The sequence below is a fragment of the Natator depressus genome, chromosome 10 (genome assembly GCF_965152275.1).
Source record: "Natator depressus isolate rNatDep1 chromosome 10, rNatDep2.hap1, whole genome shotgun sequence".
NCBI classification, from domain to species: domain Eukaryota; kingdom Metazoa; phylum Chordata; order Testudines; family Cheloniidae; genus Natator; species Natator depressus.
Genome location: NC_134243.1, coordinates 15,971,962 through 15,994,666, shown reverse-complemented (window position 1 = coordinate 15,994,666; position 22,705 = coordinate 15,971,962). Strand labels below are relative to the sequence as shown.

General features: G+C 39.7%; 1 protein-coding gene across 2 annotated transcripts; it reads left to right on the top strand.

Moving 5' to 3' along the window:
• Nucleotides 1–1,462: 1,462 nt before the first annotated feature.
• DAGLB (diacylglycerol lipase beta) lies at nucleotides 1,463–22,256 on the top strand. 2 transcript variants are annotated; one of them, XM_074964598.1, is made up of 16 exons: nucleotides 1,463–1,532; nucleotides 1,948–2,052; nucleotides 3,093–3,244; nucleotides 6,842–7,016; nucleotides 7,691–7,952; nucleotides 10,074–10,199; nucleotides 11,473–11,600; nucleotides 13,835–13,961; nucleotides 14,434–14,517; nucleotides 15,043–15,120; nucleotides 15,553–15,633; nucleotides 15,772–15,899; nucleotides 17,764–17,832; nucleotides 17,935–18,007; nucleotides 19,416–19,669; nucleotides 20,459–22,256. In XM_074964598.1, the coding sequence occupies exons 2-16, from the start codon at nucleotides 1,958–1,960 to the stop codon at nucleotides 20,652–20,654; spliced, it is 2,028 nt and encodes a 675-aa protein (XP_074820699.1). In that variant the 5' UTR covers nucleotides 1,463–1,532; nucleotides 1,948–1,957; the 3' UTR covers nucleotides 20,655–22,256. The 2 variants fall into 2 exon arrangements, with proteins under 2 accessions (XP_074820699.1, XP_074820698.1); XM_074964597.1 differs by lacking the exon at nucleotides 1,463–1,532 and adding an exon at nucleotides 1,586–1,668.
• Nucleotides 22,257–22,705: the final 449 nt, after the last annotated feature.

Below are 22,705 nucleotides of genomic sequence, written 5' to 3'. Positions count from 1 at the left end.
TCCCTGCAGAGTCCAGCCCATTATCCATGGGATACTCACAGAATTACCAGGCCTACTCGTTCCAAAGGAACAGGATACCCCTTGCTTGTAAGATTCAACTCATGACCAGCACTTTGCTTAATACCACAGCACTGAGATATATTCGTAGTGAAAACAAGAATAAATGTATCAAAGATGAGAGATAGGGGAGATAATGGGTAAGGATATTGGAAACAAATAGTTACACAGAAAACAAAATTGTAACATGCTTTCCAAAGACTAAACTTAACAAACAGGTTAACCACCTGTCTAAAGCTATCTGTCATTCAAAGTCCTCTTCAGCATTTTCAGCCAAGCTTGGCTGACACCCTGCTTTCATGAATGGAGGTGGAGGATGCCAGGATGTCGTCTTGCCTGTTAGAAATAGCCCCAAAGTTCATTGTCTTTACTCAGAGACAGGATAACATCCATGGCTTCCCCCCCCCCCCTTCAGTTTCTGTGTTCCTTTCCTGTTGAGTTCACATCAATTCGTTACCATTTGACTTTATATGTAAATAGGCATCCACTGTGTTAGCTTACAATGCTTAATTTACAGCCTGACAGAAATACACATTTCTTACCTCCTAGCTCAAGGAACCAGCCTATGGCATGTCACCTTTTGCTGACCTGCTTTTAATTTACATGCTTAAAACCATAATCCTCTAGTACAGATTAATAACTCCTTACATAGTACACATACATACATTTTCACAATTATATTGATGACTAGTGTGTCACTGGCTTTCAGTTGAGAGCTCACATAACTTTTTCTGGTGAACCAGAACATACACACCAGAATCAGGAGATTCTTCGAACCCCTCTGTATCTTGTCAGGTGGCAGTGAGAAGTTACTGGGTCCTACCTGGCTAGGTCCTGGGTACTGGCCAACCCAAGTCAGCCTGATCTGGGTGTGGACTGAAGGGGGCGTAGGCTCACACCTGAGTCAGTGCATTGTAGACATAGGCCTGACACCCAGTCCTACGTTTCTATGAGTTGATGACTAGATGGCCAGTAAAGGGTTTAAACTGAGCCCGCTCTGCACACGGACGAGGGTGACCGTTTACACGGGGTAATATCACCGGCTCACGCAGTGTGGGAGGGACACACGGGACCCCACGCTGTAGTGGCGTGTACGGTGATGGCATGGTGCTGTGAGGTGATGTGATATGTGGTTGTCACAGTGCCATACGGGGCAGAACAGGGCCCGCTGGTACATCTGCCAGGGTGGCAGCATCTTGGGGTACAGCCAAGTGCCCGGTGCCCAGCCTGCTGCCTCCACCGCCTGTCAGTACGGGAGAGCTCTGCGCATGCGCCTCGGCGCTAGGAAGGCGTGGGAGAGTGGGAGCTTTGAAACACACAAACCGACGCGGGAGGAGAGGGGACTTCGAGCCGTGAGTCTTTTGCACATGCGCGTAGCCGCTCCAAGAGTGGGGATCGCCGAAGCCCTGCGCATGCGTCCCATCCTGAAACGGAAGGGGGAAGCGTCTAGCCGGGCGAGCTCTACTCCTGCTCTGGTGGGAAAGGATGAATGTGTGCACTGCGCGAAGGGCTTATGCTGCGTGGTTGCGTCATGACGTTGTGTTGTTTTTACGTAATCCTCTTAGGACTGGTGTAACGTTCTGTCCGCGGAGAGCAAGGAGCGACTTCTTGGTGCGGGGTTGGGGGCGTGGTAGGGAAGTGTGGGGACGGACGGCGGGCAGCCCGGCTGGGGCTGGGTATTGAAGGGTTAAGGGCTGGCCTGAGGGCAGGGAAGGGGGGGCAGCCCTTCTGGGGCAGGGGCTGGTTTGGGGCAGGGAAAGGGGGCAGATGGGTAGCGTGTGGGCAGAGAGAAGTAGTCTGAGGTATGGTGGCTCGTCTGGGGAGGAGGCGGGCTCCCTGCTTTAGTGAGGGTAAGGTGTGTGTGTCATCAGTACCTTTGCTTACTGGTAGGGTCCCCAAGATGCCTGGAATGGTGATGTTTGGGAGACGCTGGGCTATCGCTAGTGATGACTTTGTTTTTCCGGGCGCCTTTGAACTTTTCATCAGAATGATCTGGTAAGAGCCACCCCATCCTCACTTCCCACCGCCCTCCAACGTGGGGAGGACCATGCAGCTGGGAGATGTTAGAGGGATCTGGCCTGCCGTGGAAGGTGCACTGTACATTTGTGGTGCCCTATTATTATTATTATTTATTTATTGTAGAACCTAGTATGCCATTGTGCTAGGTGTTGTATAAACAGAACAAAAAGACGTTCCCTGCCCCGAAGAGCTTACAGTATATAAGATAAGAGACAACAGATAGATAGATACAGACTCACTCAAGTGTTCCGCCTGCAGCTATTCCCTCCTGGTGACAGCAAGCTGAAGGCAAAACTGATCAGCTGCTGATTAACTATTGACAAGTGATTTCTAGTCCTCTATAAAGGATAATGCAAATGTTAGGATTATTTTAATTGTTTATTTTAAATGTGTGTTAACTTTCATTCTAATTGGAGTAGTCCTTGGGCTCCTTAGGAAATTGCTGTTATGTATCTGTAGATTATCTTGTTTTTTTTATAACATGCTTAGGAAGCTGCTGATTTGGTTTGTTGTTAGGAATATTTGTTTAGATGAGATGTGAGATTATCTGGTTCATTTGGCATTTTATTGCATGGAAGTGAGAGGGAAATTGAGGGGGTTTTCCTATCATGTATGGACAACCTGGGTTTTCATATCGAGAACGAGACATGTAATGTAATTTTTGTGTGCTGTACTAAATTAATACCATACTACACAGTAATCACTTGCTACCACTTCAGGGTGTGGCTGCATCACTTAAACTGATAAACTTCATCCATCATTCAAGTGCTCTGGGATCCATCTGAATGAAAGGTGCTATAAAAAAAGGAGGATATTTTTGAACTTGTAGTCTCTATTGTGGTTACTGTACTATACTTTACTGGGGTCTTTACATTCTGTGAGTTTCTTTGTGGGAATATGCCCCTTTTGTGAATTATTTTTACATGAAGATGGGGAATTTTTTATGACTGAATCAGCTTTGTGGTGAAGTATGTTTCTTCCTAGCCGTGACAACTTATGGTACTGTTTTTCTGCAGGTGGATTGGAATTCTTGTTTTGTACTCCATTCACAAAGGGAGATTTAATTGTACTGGAGGGGGATTATTGCACAGCTATCTGCTTGTCCTCCTCATTCTCCTGGCTGCCATAATATGCGCTGTATCTGCTATTGTGTATATCAGTATGCAAGGTAAATACTTAGTCTGCAATATCTGATATTTATAGTAGTAGGATCTATATGTTTTATTTAGATTTGACATTAAAATAGAACAGCTTTACAAACATTCTGTGTGCCCTGACAGTAATAAGGCTTATAATAACCATTTTTCAGCATTACTACTACTAATACAAATAAATTAAACTCTGCCAGCCTTCAGTAATCAAATAGAGGCAACAGTTTACCACAGCCTGGAGATGATATTCTGGAGTCCCTCTATTTTAAATTCTCTCACAACCAAATCAGATTCAGCAATTTACTAGTTCACTAATAAATAATCTGGAAAGATGCACTATTTTTAACACCTCTGACAGACTTCCAGGAGAAGCTATGCAGAATCCATCTGCTCCGTAATGGTACTTGTAAACATAGCCTTATATAGTCACATTTGGTGCCACATATCAAAAGTGTATCAGATAAGGAAAAGTATATAGAAAAGTGGTCCACACAAATTATATAGTGACTTCTTAATACAATAATTATGTAAACAGGAAGAGTTTCAGTTTGAGGAAGAGAGGCAAACTAATATGATATGGGAGCATATGCACAGATACCTTATCATGGGACAGAGAGGTACCCGTAATGGTGGTCCCTTTGTATATCGTGTTCTGTTCTGGGAGCCTCATTACCAGAAAGACTGACCCTCCTAATATCTGTCTTAGGTACTTGTATGCCCCCATTAGGGTAGTATTTGAGCACTTCACAATCTCTAGTGTATTTATCCTCACAACACCCCAGTATTATCCCCATTTTACAGAGAGGCTGTGACTTAGAAAGTCTGTTGTGGAGCAGGGACTTGGGCATGGGTCTCCCAAGTCCTAGGCTAGTGCCCCAACCATTGGACCATCCAAGAGTGATCATAGAAAAACAGCTAAAATATTTAGGCATCTGGAGGGATTGATCCGATGAGAGATTAAAAATCAGTGTAGGTACCTTGCCCAAACTACAAGTTTTGGAAAGATTGGGGGCATAACTATATATAAATACATGTATGTTAACATCAAGGAGGGAGAAGGATTGTTCAGCATAATTAAAGGGCATATAACTAGGGCAGATAAATTAAGAAAGGAAAAACTGAGACTGGATCTCTGGGAGATCTAACAGTGAGTTTTTTTTCATTGGGAGAATTATCTCTGAAGGGAAATGGTGGAAGCTCTGTTACTCGGTGTCTCTAAAACTAAAGTGAAGAAAACTCTAGTAAATGTGCAATAAGGAAACTAGAAGATGGACTAGATAATCTAATAAATCTCTTGTATATCTGGAGTCAATTGATACTCTTACATTATTCCCCTCCTCCCCCCCCCCCCCCAAAAAAAAAAAACCAATTCAAGCACTTTCAAACAGTAACAGTGAAATAATCCGTTGTTAGTTAAATTACGTGCCTGGATCAAGTGGGTGGACAGAAGTTTGTTAGGCTGAGTTACATGCATCACCATCTGAGGCACTGAAATGTTCAATTAATTATGCTATCATCTGCTTGATAATATCTGCAGCATTAGAGTGTAAATTGTAATTCACAATGCCATTTTTATTTCGTTGGGTGACAAGTTTTGTTAGTAACATCTCTGTAGTTGATAATCTCACTGTATAAAAAGTATTTATAAATTGAGCTGAATGGCATCACCGCCCTTCTGTAAACTACTTGTGACTCTCAGAAAATACAGTAAGGTTTCTTGTATTTCAGATCTGGGTAGCTTTGGTTCTCTTCATCGGACAAATGCTGCTTTTCTATTTTGATGAGATTCTTCTTCTAGAACACAACTTCATTTTAAAAAAAAAAAACACCCAGACTCTGTTAATCTTATTCTTAAAATAGTGAGACAAGGCTGATTGGTGGCAGTACCCCAAACTGTGACACGAATGTGTGCATTTTGGGTCCCATGCTTATGCAGGGTGAATGCATCACAGACAAATGATTGGCTCCCAAGGAAGGGGACTGGGTTAGAACATAAGCTAACTCTAAAGAGATTTTTGGGTTGGTCTTGTAGAATACTGTTTGACTGCTCTTTTGCCCAAAAAGATGGAGTATTGCAGTCACAGCCATCTGAGCAGAGCGTGGGGGATGCTCATGAGCCTGCTTGTATCATCTTTCAGAGTAGCAGCTGTGTTAGTCTGTATTTGCAAAAAGAAAAGGAGAACTTGTGGCACCTTAAAGACTAACACATTTATTTGAGCATAAGCTTTTGTGGGCTACAGCTCACTTCATCAGATGCATCTTGTGTTCTTGTATATAATTGCCTTATTAATAAGCCCAAACCTATTGAGCAAAGTAAGCTGTATGGTGGTCGTGGTTTTGTTGTAGCTAAAGTGCCTTTGAGAAAAGACTGTGAATAAAGATCAGTGATTGAAACTCTGAGATTGATCTCTATTCAGTTGACTGGACAAACCTGTAAATCTTTAAAGGTGCAACTGCAAATAGAAATCCTTGTTCTATTCCAGTATAATATGTAGAAAAAAAAAATGCTTGCCAGAAATGTAAGGAATTCTGACTAAAACAGCAAAGCTCACAACCAGAGTAGCAAAGAACTGTAGGCAGGCCTTACTTTTTGTGGCGTTTTGGGTTTGTTATGGGCTTGCTACCACTTAACTGAAGTCAATAGCAGAAATCTTATTGCCTAAAGCAGTGGTCACCAACCAGTCGATCCTGATCCACTGGTCAATCCTAGAGACTCTCCCAGCTGATTGGGATCTCCAGTGGTGTAGCAGGGCTGCTGCTAAGGCAGACTTGCTCCCTGCCTGCCCCGGCCCGAGACAGCTACTGGAAGTGGTCAGCGTGCCCCCGCAGCCCTGAGGATGGGGGCGGGCAGGGATCTCCCTCCGCGCACTGCTCCTGCCTGCAAGCACCACCCCTGCAGCTCCGATTGTCCGGGAATGGGGATCTGTGGCCAATGGGAGCTGCGGGGAGGAGCCTGCAAAGAGGGGCAGAGCCACGTTCCCCCACCCCAGGGGCCGCAGGGATGACCCCTTTCGGGCGCGGTGTGGGGCCAGGGTAGGCAGGGAGCCTGTCTTAGCCTTGCTGCACCGCCGACCAGGAGATGCTCAAGGTAAGTGCCACTCAGCAGGAGGCTGCACCCCAGTCCTGAGTCCCCTCCCGGAGCCGGCACCCCAAACCCTCTTTGCACTCCGAACCCACTCCTGCACCCCAAACCCCTGCCCCAGCCCTGACCCCTCTCTCAGAGCCAGCACCCCCATCCTGCACCCCAACACTCTGCCTATATGAATAGGCTAAGGCTGAAATGTATCTTCTGGGAAATGGTTATGTGTAACAACAGATACAAAAATTCCTCTGGGAAAGCAGAAATGATTTTAATATTTCCAGTTTTAAACAATTAAAAATGCTAAAGATGTTCACCATTCAGTTCTTAGACACTTTATGGTCTACAGCTTCACTCCTTTGAAACTTCTCTGTAAAAATCTTAGTTTGTTGGGATTTTTATATACTTGATTAAATTTCACACTGGGCACCATAGCATAAAAATACTGATGTGATTTTTTTTTTTTTATGATACTTTACGTACATAAGATATATTTGTAAGTGACTTTTTACTTAAATTCCATCTGTAATTTCAGGAACAATTTCTAACCCTGGGCCAAGGAAATCTCTTCCTAAATTGCTTTATACTCGGCTAAGTCTTTATATCCCAGAATTGGTCTGGGCAGTTGTGGGAGCTATCTGGGTCTCTGACACCGATGTACATTGTGAAAGGACTGTGGTAAATGCTGTATTTGGGACAGTTGTTGCAAGGTAAAGATGCCAACAGAAAACTAAGCTAAGCTTATATTATGCATTTATATTTTAAGTATCCAGTGAAGATTTTTTCTGACCACTCACAACTTGGATGTTTTGTTTTAAATTACTGGAGGTTCTTAAAGAAGGATTTTTGTAGTATGTGAATATATTAAGACTAGAATAAACTGATTTTTTCATTGTGCTTTTCTAATTACCTGAGAGATGTTGTGGCATTTTCCCTTACAAAGCAGGGGATGGAGTGAAGGCTATGAGGAGTAAAGATGAGAAGGGGTCAAAAAGACAGACAAAGATGGATGATAAGACAGATGTGAAGGGGGTGGGGGAAGAGAGACAGAGGAGTAGGGATAGATGCCTTAAGAGACTGATAATGGCATATGGAGCCTTCCCCAACTTAGCTATTTCAAAACAGTTTTCAGTCCATGGTGATTATAGTAGAGGTTTAGTGTGTTATGTGAAATGAGTTGGCAGTCTCAATCCTGTTCCTAGTGGATTGGTGACCCTATTACAAAGCCATCATCAGTACCAGTAAGTGAGTGTGCTGGTGGTATGCCATAATAAACTGTTTTCTTTTTTACCTGACAAGAACTATAGCTGCATGCTCTTGTATACAGTACTGTACGAGTACATGGTTCAACAAGCCTTTCCTCCCACACCCTTCTGTTTTGCAGCTGGGTTATCATCATCTTTACCATCGTTGCAGTTGTAATTGTCTTTGATCCACTCGGGGGGAAAAAGACACTGTACCTGGCTGATGATATAAATCGCAACTTGGAAAGCAGTCAATCAGGCCAATTGTTTTATAATGTCAAGAAGACCGCAACCAGAGTCTGGGAGACGAGAATCAGGTTACTGTGTTGTTGTATTATGCAAGATGATGATCACCGAGTGGCTTTTACAAGTATTGCAGAGCTTTTCCGCGTCTACTTCTCAGTAAGATGAAAGATTTGTTTGTTTGTTCTTTTCATTCCATTTGACTAAACACTGAACCCCCAATACTGCAGCATTTTCAGATGTGGCTCTTGCCTTTAGGTCAGTGAGAGTTCAGCAGTGCCATTTACTTGAGAATCAGGCTTTTGATACCTATCAGCTCTATTCTGAAACTTATACCATGCTGTCCTTCTCTTAACATGGGTTCCTTTGCCCTCTGGGGGGAAGGGATTGGGAAAATTGCACAGACTAACAAATTCTGAACTTAAAACTTGGAAAAGCTGTATGCTCAAGTAACCACTGTTTTCAAACTACTTTAGTTTAACACATTTGGCACTTCACAGACGTAGAAGCCAGATGGGCAATAGCTTTGCAACAGTGAATTTGCCTCCACTTTTTCACCAATATTTTGGTCACAAACTTGCTTTCCAGTAATATCATGCTTGCTTGCATTTAAAAAATAATTGGTCCCATCACTGTTTTCCTTGTACAAACATAGTCACTGTCTTAACTAAAAGAAAAGCCCCACTCCACTGGAGTTTTCTCATGCTCCTCTAAGAATGCCTAGTGGTATTAACTGAGTTTAGGATCTTGTCTATATTGGGAGTTTAGATTTCCCAGTAAGGCTATTGGGCTGTAGTTCAGCCAGTGAAGTTCTTTTTCTCTTCTACTTGGGCAATGCCCTAATCAGGGGAATGAGGTTGATTTTTCTTAACCTTGGTATGTGATGATCCAGAGTTTACCATTTTTCCCCTTGCCCATAGTAGGGAATGGTACAAACAGCAAACAATTTAGCTACATTAATTTATTGAGTTTATGAAGAGGTAATGTTAGCATTAACAGTGTGTTAAAGCAGTTCTCCCATCCTGAACTATACCAAACTGTCCCATACAAAAAGCTACTCTTGGATGCTGTAGAAAGCTCATTACAAGTTAAGGTCTGCGTAGTATTGATTGAGCTGGGACTTAACTGCCAGCACAGTGTGCGACTATGTGGGAGAGCAGAGTTCATCAGTGACCGTACGATCTCTTTTCATACTCAAGGTTGGTGGGAGACATTCTTATCCATTAAAGTGGTGTCTGTGCATGCTGCTCTTTAATTGCCTCTTAGTCAGTGGGTTGTAGGATGATAGAGGGAGCCTTGATAAGCAGAATTGTCATCCTGGGCAACTGAATTGAAACCTCCCCACCTATGTACCTGGACCTTTCCTCTGTAAACCCTCCTTCACTTATGCGTGGTAGAAAAAGGAAGTGCCTGCATCCTGATTTTTGCTGAGTCTTCCCATTGCCGTCAAGCTTAAAAATCCCAGTTCTCATGGCTAATAGAAGGGGAATCCTTCTGCCAATATTTCTAATTATTTCTCCTGATCTAGCTTGTTTATTTTGCCAGTCTCATTTCACATAAGTTGCTAAGAGCCTTCCAATGATCACTGTTGACCTAGGGTCAATTTGAACCAATAATCTTGTGATGAAAAGATCAATTACCATACTCCCTGGCCTTCTAATCTGTTTTCTTTACAGATGGAATAATCTTCATGGCACCCTAAAAACCCAATCCTGTGAGGGGCTGAGTGTTCTCACTTCACACCAGCTTCATTTGTGACTGCAGTGCCCATCGCTTTGCAGGATCGAGCTCTAAATGTATTTACAGAATTGTTAAAGAGCTGTAAGCAAATGCTATGTGGCTTACCGTAGGTTCAGAGCAGGAGTATTTGCTAGTGACATATCACCAATAACAGCATGGGCACTCCTTCAGACTTGCATAATAGCTGTTGAGGGAGGTACAAGGTTTTTTTTTCCTAAGTTGCTTGTGACAATTATGAGTCATGTTCAGCTCATGTTTTGCTTTAGGGCTCCACAGGCCTTTTAAAGAAGATCCTTTTAACTTTCTTTTTGACATTGGAATTTATGTATGTGGCTTTTATTTGCAGAAAGTTTTTAAAGATGCAACACTGAGTGCATTGGAGGGGATGTGAATGTTTCACAAGCACACCCTTGCCTTCTGATGTAAATCTATTTACTCTAGAACTGCAAAAGAAAATCACTTTTTTTTTTAATTTTTCAGTGGATTGCGTGTGATGTTGTGGGTTTATTTTTAAAGAATTTTTTCCATTTCCTTTGGCAGGACACTGATATGGTGCCAACGGACATAGCAGCAGGCTTGACTCTGCTCCATCAAGAGCAAGATAAAGTGGAAAACTGCCCAAAAGACCCTGAAGAAGTCCTGTGTCATTCCTCACTATCCCATGTGGTAAGATATGCTACAAAAAACAGCTTTGTGATACAGCCTGTTAAAGGGACAGTGTCTTGTCAAACTGAACTAAAATGCAAGTTTTATAAAAATTAGCTTTGACAAAATCTAAGGCTCATAGTTTCCAGTATTTTAAGTTCAAATAGGAAATTTTGTAATCCAATAAAAATTCTCTTATGAAGTTTGCAATCAAAACATTGCAGTATTATACTAATACATGGAGAACCTGAAAGTAAAAATGACTGGAAAGTGATTATAAACTAAAAACCTCCCAAAATGTTACCAAGTGTATTACAAAACTGCGCTATAAGGGTGGGATTTTCAAAAGCATCCAAGTAATTTATGAGAACAAGTTGCACTGAAAAACAATGGGAGTTGTGTTCCTTAGGCACTTTCAAAAATTCCACCCCACAATCATGTTTTCATTTATATTAATAAATATGAAATTTTGAAATGGGAAGTAGGTAAATGTGTGAAAATTTATAGGCTTTTTTTGTATCACCATGAAGAATATGCACAAAAACAAATAAGATGACATTCCAGTGCTATGAACAGGATAAGAAGCAGAAACAGTAATTGTTTAATGCTTGCTGATCAGGAGTGACACTTCATTTCAGGATCTTCCACCAGTCTCTTAAATGGCTTAAAATGAGAAAAATCTCTTGTAAATTATTTTGTACCTTTTGTAATCTTTAATTTCTCACCTAATGCACCGTTTTAACCAAAGTAGATGATTCCACTTCAGTTGAAACAGTTTAAGAGCACTCCACTTACTAGATAATTCCTTTTGAATTCAACTGATGGTGAGTCCTGTGCAAAGAAAAAAAGCTCTTGTGAGAATGGTCTGTTACATAATCTGTAGCCTTCCCTCCACCTACACCCCTTAGGATGAACATTTAATTTTCAGTACCATGTTTATCAGTGCATAGTAAAGTATGGAAACATGGTACTGTTAATGAACAATTACTTTAAATAATAATTAGAATTTTTCAAGATTCCAGCTTTATTATTAACAAATGCACCCTAAACTTTTTCTAAATAAGAAAATTGAATATGCGTAAGTGTGAACTCCTTCCTCTCAGTTTTCTGTTTCACTTACCTGGGGCTTACAGTGAAAAGGTAAAAGAATAAACTTCATTGCATGACTTCTTGGGCCTATGGGGAGATCTAGGCCCTTAATGTTACAGTAGCATGTATGCATCTGCATTCTTTATCCTGGGCTTGCCTTACATGTACAAGTGGTGGGTTTGTTTTTTTTTTTTTCCCCCTCCAGACTGATGATTTGGATGTTGAATTAGAAAATGCTGCTCACTACATGCAGTTTGCTGCAGCTGCTTATGGATGGCCTTACTACATATACACTAACCCGTTTACTGCACTCTGTAAGCTTAATGGTGACTGGTAGGTTGGTATAAGATCTTAAAAGTGCATAGTTTTGTTTTTTAATTATTTGGTTTCTCATATCAGTACAAATCACTTAAATAGCAGTTCTCTTATTTCATCAATTTCTATGTATTAATAAGTATACTTGAGCTTGACTGCTAGAGTTGTCTTTCATAAATTGAGTAAAAGGAAACCAACCTTCAAAATACTTCTTCCAATTTTGGAAGGGTAGACAAGCTGTTTTCTTTGGCCAAACTTACACCGCCATACACTGAGCTTGATGGCATTTCTGTGTTTGGCTATAACACAAGAAGTTTTTGAACACTGCACGTGATCAATTACAAATGTTCAAAGAATGTTCATGGGCATCAGTGACCAGAACCCTATTGATTTTGGATAGAATTGGACAACTGAAAGGGGGAATGGGAGACATATAAAGCAACAGTTTTAAGCACCTCTGTAATTGTCTATACAATCAAACAGTTGGTTAATGGCACCCATTAATGCCTTCTAGCTTAAAACTACCTCTGTCTCATCTCTGCCTGTCCTGCCAGAGTTTAACATGTTTGTACCTTGAATGACTGGTCTGGGGGAATTGGGGCATGGGAGAATGGGAGTGTGCACACAGCCCCTGGCATGGGAGACAGAATGGTGGGAGGACACACAGGGCCCCTGGTGTGGAGTGAAAATTGAGGGACCTTGGTATGAGTGGAGTGGGGAGCACCCAAGACCACTAGCATGGAGAATATGGGGGGGAGACAGAACCTAGTGAGGCAGAGATTGGGGTATCCTGGTGTGGGTAGAGGGGGGGACACAGAGCTCCAGCACTGGGAACATGGGGTGTATGGAGGGAAAAGGATACACACACACAACTCCTAGTCTGGTGGGAATGAGGGTTCACACAGAGCTGCTGGCATAGGGGGAATATGGGGAAATTTCAGGGAGTACCTGAAATAGAGGGACAGGAGGGTAGCACACAGGGCCTTATGGGGTGGAGTGGAGGGGATGCAAGGAGCCCCTGGTGCTTGCAATGAGCTCAGCCTATGCAAGCTACAAAGAGTTTGACCCAATAGTCACAAGAAAACAAAGAAACAAAAGATTGCAAACAGTGTAGAGAGTTACTGGTCTTCATTCTGCCAAGTCAATGTTAGTATCTGAAAAGGCATTTGATTGAATTGAATGGACATTCCTCAAAACAGGGTCTTGGGGTGTTGCAATCAAACTAAACCGAAAAAGATGGATTGAGGCCTTATATGCTTCTGCTTAGACAAGCATGTGTATAAATGGAAGAACATTGTTTTCTCTGTTTAGGGGAATCAGACAATATTACCCTCCTAGACCTCTTTGTTTTACAGTGGAACCAGTTGCTTCTATATAAGGAATGAGTCAGTTGTTAAAGACCCTGATCCTGAAATTCTCTCTGTATAGGCAGTCCTCCCCCAAGTTAACGGGCCTCTGCACAGGCGGCCATCTGCACTGAGACAGGGGCAGGATCAAAATCTAACATAAGTCAATCTCACCATAAACTAGCTTTGTATGTTAATGTTCTATTTAACCTAATGTAACACAAGTGTGTCAAAATTAAGAAAAAGAAATAAACAAATTTGGAAATTATACTAAGTGTATCAAAATGAAAAACTTTCCTCTGTCAAACTTTGGCAGCTTTGAAGTTGACCCAGTAAAAGTTATTATCTAACCCACCATGTCTCCAATATTCTGTGATCATCACAGCTACAATAATACTGCAAACTTTGGCAGCTATTATTAAGAAGGCAAGCATGATCTTATATACTATCGCTCTGTTTAAATAGTCACCTCCATTATTTGTGACATTAGGAGTGAATATTCCATCCAGCTTTGATTGCCATGATGTTAATTATCCTCCTGAGATGTCACAATTTACAGTAATAAAGACTTGGGAGAAATTGAATGAATTTATAATTTTATAGCTGAAATTGTGGCTGGGGTCAAATTAACTCTCTCTCCTTAGAATTGTTTTTGGACTTGAAATTTTTCCTCAATTGTATAATTTCTATCTGGATGTAGTTTAAAAAAAAATCTTCTTCGGAATTGCCTTGTTTACTCTGCTAAAAGATTTATAGCAATGGTGTATTAGCCAGTCTTTATAGTATAAACACCCAGTGTGCTCCCAATAGAAACTCTGCTGTGAATGTAATTGAGCTCTTTTTCTGAGAGGAAATGTAACTAGCTGGAACTGGCAAGTTCACTTTTTCTTTCCCATGTTTCCTTAGTTGCAGAAACAGCCCAACAGATTTTGATATGATTGGCAGTGATCGTCTTAACTTTCACTTTGGATCCATCCTAAAAATAACAGGGCTACAGTACAGAGATTTCATTCATATCAGCTTTCATAACAAGGTAAACAATCTGGACAAACATTCAACAAGAGAATTCTCAGTAATTTCTTGAGTTCAATTAGAATCCAGGAAGAGGATGCTTTCCTCTCCTCAGCCTCCACTGTTTTATAATGGAAGCCCCAACTAACCCAAAATGTTTTAAAAAGTATTTAAAAAAAAAACAAAAACCAACCCTAATACACAAGTGCTTGTTTAGATAACAGTAACACAAACATTGACTTTTTTTAAGTACTGATAGTCTTCACAACACATAGAAAAAGCTCTCGTGTAACCTTTTACAAGAATAAGAGAAATCCTAATGATAACATACAATAGATTTTAAAAAATCCCGAGTTCAGTAAGGAAAGCTTATATGCCTAAATAGAATTTCATGATGTCATGTTCATTCCTTTCCAGGAAACTACAGTAAATCTTTACTGTTCGTAAAAATTTGGTATCTTCACTAAACACACCTAATTTTTTTTACCCTTTAGATTTTCGAGATCCCATTTTTTGTTGCTTTGGATCACAAAAAGGAGGCTATTGTGGTTGCAGTGAGAGGAACCTTGTCTTTTGAGGTATCATCTCTGTTGTGTAACACTGGCTCTGGAGATGGGTATGTCCTAATGGTTTGGAGGAGAAGTACACTTCTCTGTAGTGGCTAGACGAAATAGTGCTACAGTGACAAAATGAATTTTAAAATAACCCAACAGTTGAGTCAGCAATGAGATAGGGGAAGTAGATAATCTTCTTAAGTCATAAGCCTGTCTGGTTTTGGATGCCTGGATGCCATTTTAAGAGGCAAGTGGGAGAAGGGCACAGGTAATTTTGTGTCAATATGATGTGAGGTGTATGTACAGTGTACATTCCAGCTTTTGCATAGTAGCTTTGATCAGAGTATTGTTTATATATGGCACTTTGTGATGGGTTTCTAGGTGTGTGTAAGTAAGAGACAGTCATACTTCTGTTTTTTTATGTGCAATTACTTGCAGACTTGAAGTTTGCTTGAGGATATTACTGTAGTAAAGACAGTGTAAAGGCTGTGAAAATTCCCATAATAGATGTCTGTAGCATAAGGGGTCTGTCTCGTTATTTACTTGCAGGATCTCCTCACTGATCTGTCAGCAGAGTGTGAAGACCTGGTGCTCGAAGACGTTCTGGAAAATGGTTTTGTACATAAGGCATGTGTCATCTTTAACCATTTGAAGTCATTTATTCAATGAAAAAAATCAAATTAACAATCCTATATTTCTTCAGTTAAATGGAATTAGCGGGTTTTTTTGGTGAGACACAGTAGATCAGCTATCTGGGTGGCTTGTTGGCAGTGTTCTTCTCTGCAATGCAAGAGAAGTTCTTAATTTGTAGTCCTGGTGTTTTGCTTGCCTCTTGTATCCCTTTAAATTTAAAAAAAAGAAAAGAAAAAATGTAAATGTGTAGTATACTCAAGTGCCACTTTTGGGCAATACATATGTCAGTAGAGCACTGAAACAGGTAACTAGGTTATCACACATTTTTGCAGTCAGTACTCTGAACACTGCATTTAAAGGGATATGTGTATTGCATTTCCCACTGGACACTACTTTTGTCTCTTAATTTAGAATACTGTCTTCTAGGGGATAACTCAAGCAGCAAACTACATCTACAGAAGGCTAATAAATGATGGCATTTTAAACCACGCTTTCACCATTGCTCCTGTAAGTCATGACTTCCAAATTATTCAATTTTGCTAGCAGTGTTTCTAACAAAACACTTTAGTTACATTGGAAATCAAAGTGGAGCAAGCTGTCTCTCTTTTAACCTCACCATATAACTCTTTTTGTTTTTGTCTTTAGGAATATAAACTAGTTATAGTTGGTCACAGTTTAGGTGGTGGAACAGCTTCTGTATTGGCCATCATGCTCAGAAACTCCTTCCCAACATTAAGATGTTATGCCTTTTCTCCTCCAGGAGGACTGTTAAGGTAAATACAACACTTGGTTTTAAGTGAAAGATACAGAAATTATTAAGATACTTACCCAAATTCATCCCTGGTATGACTGAGTAGAGTTGCTTCAGAGATGGATTTGGCTCATATTTTGACAGAAGAAGCTGTAGTGGTTTTAAGTTTAATATATTAAATACTGCTGTCAAGCGATTAATCGTGATTAATCGCACGATTTTTAAAAAATTGATCACGCGATTAAACAATAATAGAATACCATTTATTTAAATATTTTTGGATATTTTCTACATTTTCAAATATATTGATTTCAATTAAAGAACAGAATACAAAGTACAGTGCTCACTTTATATTTATTTTTGATTACAAGTACTTGCACTGTAAAAAAGAAATAGTATTTTTCAATTCACCTAATACAAGTACTATAGTGCAATCTCTTTATCATGAAAGTTTAACTTACAAATGTAGAATTATGTACAAAAAATAATTGCATTCAAAAATAAAACAGTGTAAAGCTTTAGAGCCTGCAAATCCACGCAGTCCTACTTCTTGTTCAGCCAATCGCTCAGACAAACAAATTTGTTTACATTTACAGGAGATATTGCTGCCTGCTTCTTGTTTACAATATCCCCTGAAAATGAAGACAGGCATTCTCATGGCACTGTTGTAGCTGGCATCGCGAGATATTTACATGCCAGATGTGCTAAAGATTCATATGTCCCTTCATGCTTCAACTACCATTCCAGGGGACATGCGTCCATCCTGATGACAGGTTCTGCTCGATAACAATCCAAAGTAGTGGGGACCAACGCATATTCATTTTTATTATCTGAGTCAGATGCCACCAGCAGAAGGTTGATTTTCTTTTTTGGTGGTTCAGGTTCTGTAGTTTCCTTGTTGGAGTGTTACTCTTTTAAAATTTTTGAAAGCATTATCCCCTGTAAATGTAAACAAACTTGTTTGTCTTAGCGATTGGCTGAACAAGAAGTAAGACTAAGTGGACTTGTAGGCTCTGAAGTTTTATATTGTTTTGTTTTTGAGTGCAGTTATGTAACATGCACTTTCACGACACAGAGATTGCACTACAGTACTTGTATAAGGTGAATTAAACAAAAGAAATAGTATTTTTCATCTTTTACAGTGCAAATATTTCTAATAAAGAATAATATACACTTAGAATTCTGGGTTGTAATTGAAATCAATCTAATTAATTCTGGGTTGTAATTGAAATGTATAAAAAATATGAAAATGTAGAAAAACATCCAAAATATTTAATGAATTTCAATTGGTATTCTATTGTTTAACAGTGCAATTAAAACTGCAATTATTCTTGATTGATTTTTCTGAGTTAATCATGTAAGTTAACTTCAATTAATTGACAGCCCTAATATTAAAGAAATTTGAACAGGCTTATCTTGTTCTGACTGTGGGGTTTTGCATTTGTAGATGATGACTGAGACTTGTTCACAGCTTATTTATAAAATAAAGTTTTCCAGCAAAGTTGTAATTGTCTGACATTGTTCCTGAGTAGCCTTTAAAGAATGAAATACTCTGTTAATTCTGTTAACAAATACACTGTTAATACTGAAAGTAAGTGCTTCAAACCAAAATCCTTAACTAATCTTGGCCTGTTCAACATAGAATCATAGAAATTTAGGATTGTAAGGGACCACAAGAAGTCATCTAGTCCATCCCTATTTATTAACATGTGTAAGGGGGTTCAGTATAACCTGCTCTTGAATTTAGTCTTAAAAGCCTAGTTCCAGAAAAAAGTCCAGTAAAATAACTGAACGTTTTTATTGCAACACATTATTATATTATACAAATAACATAGGTCATAGCAAAAACTAAAATATATATATATTTTTTTTTTTTTATTTTTAAGCAAATCACTTGCAGACTACTCTAAATGCTTCATTGTGTCAGTCATTGTTGGAAAGGACCTTGTTGCAAGGTGAGGATGTGACTTGAGATGGTCAATTACATTTTATTCAGAGATGGTTATTCTCCAGCAGTTGGCCTAAGAAGCATTTTTCACTTTTTGTATGTTAAACAGGTTAAGTATGCCCAGCATGGAAGACCTGAAGAGAAGGATAGTGAGAATAGTTGCTAATTGTAACAGACCGAAGGTAACAAAACACACCATGAACAATAAAAGCAAAGGGAATTGTCAAGTAGTTTTGATACAACATTTAGTGTGATGATGGCTTGTTTTGTGTTAAGAAACGGGTTCCAAAGCACAAATTGAACAGAAATGTTTGTTAATTTTTAATTTAGTGACAACATAGGTAAATGGTGGTGTCTTTTTTAAACCTTTCCCTGCTGTGTTGGAAACCCTTGTGGTTGAGCGCAAGACCTGAGAGCTGAAATAGGGTATGTAATTCAGGCTAGTTTGCTGCTCAGGGGAAATGCAAAAAATAAACCAAATAGCATAAATGGTGACAAATAATACAATTTTTAAATAGTTTTAGTAAATTGTTATTACTTACAAAAATGGGGGATTTGTTTAAAACATCCTTATTTTCAGTCTCACTTTTAAGGCAAAAATCTCAAATTTTTATTGCCTAGTTTTTGGTTTTAGTATCAGTGAGAGAAAAAACACTATAGGCTACAGTCAAGTTCACATGTGTTTCAGGAGGCCTAGTGGTGGATCTCCAGTAGGGCAGCATTGTTTATTTACCATCCCAATTTGTTGCTGTGTTAGGAACTAGAAGTATGCAGAGGCTGTGCAAAGTGTCAGTAGTGGGACAGTGTGCCCCTGGTGTTGCTCAGCAATGATCCCTGCAGCTGATTAAGGACTGATTGATAGATCAACGACTGAGCACTCCAGTTTGGCTCAGTAGGCTAAGTTTGGCCCTGTCTTCTGGGACCAAAAGGGAGTGGGAATTTTGTAGAAAGGACTTCTTCTCCCCATCACCAGGGAAGGCTTTGTCTGGCTGTACAATCAGTCCTTACTATTCATTGAAGAAACACAGGCAAAGTTCCAAAAGAAGGTATGCTTGCATCCTTAGAGCAGTAGTCATTAGAGAAGGATCACACGCTGGATGGGGCTTTAGGGTGGCCCTCTTGGAGGACTGGAACAATAAATTGTCAGGAAGATGACTTCCTTGTGGTGTGAGAAGGAGTGGGTTAAAAACTGCCATCCATCGATACCTAGAGTTAAACCCTAGATCCTTCATGGGTTTTTCCAAGATTTGTGTGTACTTCCAGGATTAGCGACCCTGTGGAGGCCCTCTGTGGAGAGTTAAACTTGAAGAAGCTGATAGGCAGCTAGAGATGGTGGACTCAAGCTGGATAGGAGAAGTAGACCAAAAAAAATGTAATTGTCAGAGTTGTAGACATTTGCCTCTGAATTGGCCCTTCTTAACTAATATCCACTCAGTCCACAAAAAAGTCTCTCTAATATGGAGAAACTTGGGTATAGAGATCTTGGGGGGGGGTGTGTGTGTGTGTGTGTGTGTGTGTGTAAATTAAATTATACTACTTTGAAAATAAACATCAACATTTCATATTCTGCTTCTTTCTCTCTGAACTCAGTACCAGATCCTGCTGTATGGGTGTTGGTATGAAGTGTTTGGAGGAGATCCAGATAACTTCCCAACTGAGTTAGATGGTAGAAATCAAGATGCCCTAACCCAGCCTCTTCTAGCTGAACAGAGTTTAATGATGCATCGGTCACCTTCTTACAATGCCCTTGAGGATGAATCTCCTTTAAATTCTCCACCTCAGTATCCTCATCTTTATCTCCCAGGAAAAATCATCCATATTGTAGAAGAAGCCAGCTCAAGAAGGTAAATGATCAGCATTATGCTTCACTGAATTATTAAATTGAAGCTTCTCTTCCTCACCTTAGAAGCAGAGGCAAGAGCTCTGGTCTCTCTGCTCTCATCTTCTCCTACACGTATTCATGCTCTTTATATATTGTATCTAATCTTCTCTGGCGTTCCCTGTTTCTTTCACCTACTTCTGAGTCAGTGCTTCGTTTCACCCTCACTCCCAAAACTGGGAACAACCTCCTCTTTGTCCCCTCCACTGAATACTGTCTTATGACATTGCAACTGTAATGACCAAAACCCATTCTGTGTTGAATGTGTTCTACTCATTTACACCTTTAAACAGTAAACTAGCCAGGAGAGGTACTTGTTATGTGTTTGGTGCAGGCCACATACTGTACAGCACTATATAAGGCATCACAAAGTATTTAGGTGCTGCACAAATGTTACAATAGAACAGAATCTAACTCAGGATAAGAAGAATGTGGGGAATAGGATTAGCTCTCAAATTAGCTTACTTCTGATCTCACTGAAGTTGCTTTACCATTGATATAAACAGGAGCACACTAGGCCAATACGGAGTGTTTTTTGAAAAGCCCACTTTCTTCTAATTATGTAAAATATTTAGTAGCTGAGTAAAGGTTTGTTTATATCCTTTAATAATCTGCAAAGGTTTTAAATATATGACCAATATGCTTTCTAAGGCCAATGTGGATTTCCAAGCTTTGTACTGTATCATGGACACAAATCAATATCCATGTGATATTCTAAATGTTTGAGGCTTTATTGAAATATTTGTCTTTTTAGGTGGTGTTCTTCTGATGTTAAATATACTGCAAGATGGTCAAAAGAAACAGCCTTTAGCAATATTTTAATAAGTCCCAAGATGATAACGGATCACATGCCAGATGTTGTGCTCAAAGCCTTGAACAGCTTGACTGAAGAAAAAGCATCTTGTATTACCTGTCAAATAGAAGGAGACTTTCACACCAACATCGTATAACTATAGCTCTAAGAGAATAGCTCTGTTTTTTTCTGTAAACTTCAAGTATTCTAGGAGCCTTTAACCTCAGACTTAAGTGGTGGTGTGGGGTTGTTTTTTTTTTTTGTTTTTAACATGCCTAACATAGAAACTGGGGAGGCATTGTCTTGGTCACTGGCATAATGCAAAATGCATTTTACTCTGCAGAAGTAAACATTACTGGCTAAGTGTAAGAAAATGGTTAAAATGAATGTAGTCAGAATTTTGACAGAAGCAGATATGACCTTTCTGGAAATAACAGTAAGATGAGTCTTAGCCAGTTACATGTAAACTACTGTACCTTTCATTTTACAGCTGGAAGGATTCAGATAAACTGAGAACAATTCATAGGAAGATAATTGAGCTAGAGCAGAGGAACCATGACACCTAAATTCTAATTCCAGCTCTGTCATAGACTTGCTATATTACCTTGCGCATGTCACTATCTTCCATTGTGCCTCAGTTTCACAACTGTAAAATGAGGGTATTACCCATCTTAGCAAAGTACTGAGATTCTTGGGTGAAAGGTGCTATGTAAAAGCACAGAATTAATATTTATTAGAAATGGACACTCCCAGTAGGAAGTTTCATTAAAGGAAATTGGGTAGTAAATGATGGTGCAGTTGCAAATCTAGTGCAAAGAGAGGGTTAAAAAAATAAATGAAGTTTTCTATTTTGTTTTTAAAGAGCCAGTATTGATTGCATTAGTTACCTTCTGAAAATATCTCTATGGTATCATTTATTTCATGACAATTTTCTAATATTGGCTCTTGGTTTTAAAAATGCTGCTTAGATACATGTGCAATATTTTTTTATCTGTTTACATTTTCAATCCTAAAGGACTTTATGCATTTTTAATTCTAGAAGGTAGGAATAATCCTTTAAGAACTTATTTTAGAATTTGACATGAGAACCTTTCTACACTAGATCCAGCCTGAGACTAATGACCCTCTGACTCTTACCTTCCACACATTTGGTTCAGTGGGATTCTCTAGTTAAGAAACCTTTGTAAGTACCAATTTTGCAACTTCACCATTTAAATTGATTGTATGGTGAATGTCTGATTAAACTTGGTTGCTTTGTACTGAGCAAGTGACCTTTTTGTAAAAAGCATAGTTGCTTGTCAGAGAGAGTCCCATAGTGCACCTTTTTGTAAACAAGAAATGTAAAGTCAGAATTTGTGTGTGGGGGTAGTGTAATTTTGTTTTGGTAGTCTGACTGTGCCCCTTCAAGCAGGGACAAAATAATAAAACCTCAGAATGTGTCTCTTTGTGCTTGTGTAACACATAGGACAGAAAATTTATGATTTGTATGTAAAAAGCAATCCTGTCTGTGAATCTTGTGCTACAGCAACACTAAGTACTTGGCAGTGTAAATGAGTACACTCTGAGATGAGCCCTGTCTAGTGCATCTTGACTTACTGCTGTTTGAAGTAGAAATGCACTAGGGAACTTCCAGTGGAAGGCACACTAACTTGTCATTTAGACCTGTCTTAAAATGCATCTAAGAATCTGATTCAAACTGATGGTGACACTTAGTACAGTAGTACCAAAACAAAGTCAAGATGCTTCCTTTGATTTCCCCACCCCCAGTGTAAAGTTTAATCCCTGCTTGTAACAATTCATATCACAGTAACTGTACCTGCTTTGTCACCAGTAGCAGTCTTTCTGAGCAGCAAGGTTTTCTTGTTGTGCATTGGGACAAATCCACAACTGTTTGAAGTTTTATGAAGATCAGGCTGATGATGCTTTCTGGCCTAGCCAATGGTTTAGAGCAGTCCCTTAAATGTGGGAGAAGCAGGGGCTTGAATTCATGTCTTCCACAATCATCACACTATCTTCCAGGGGTTCTCAAATGGGGTCAGAACCCCTCAGGGGTCATGAGCTGTCAGGCTCCACCCCAAACCCTGCTTTGCTTCCAGCATTTATAATGGTGTTAAATATATAAAAAGTGTTTTTAATTTATAGCAGGGTCACCTGCCCAGCCACCCAGAGCATGGCACAGCATGCTGAGAGGGAGGGGCCCACAGGCTG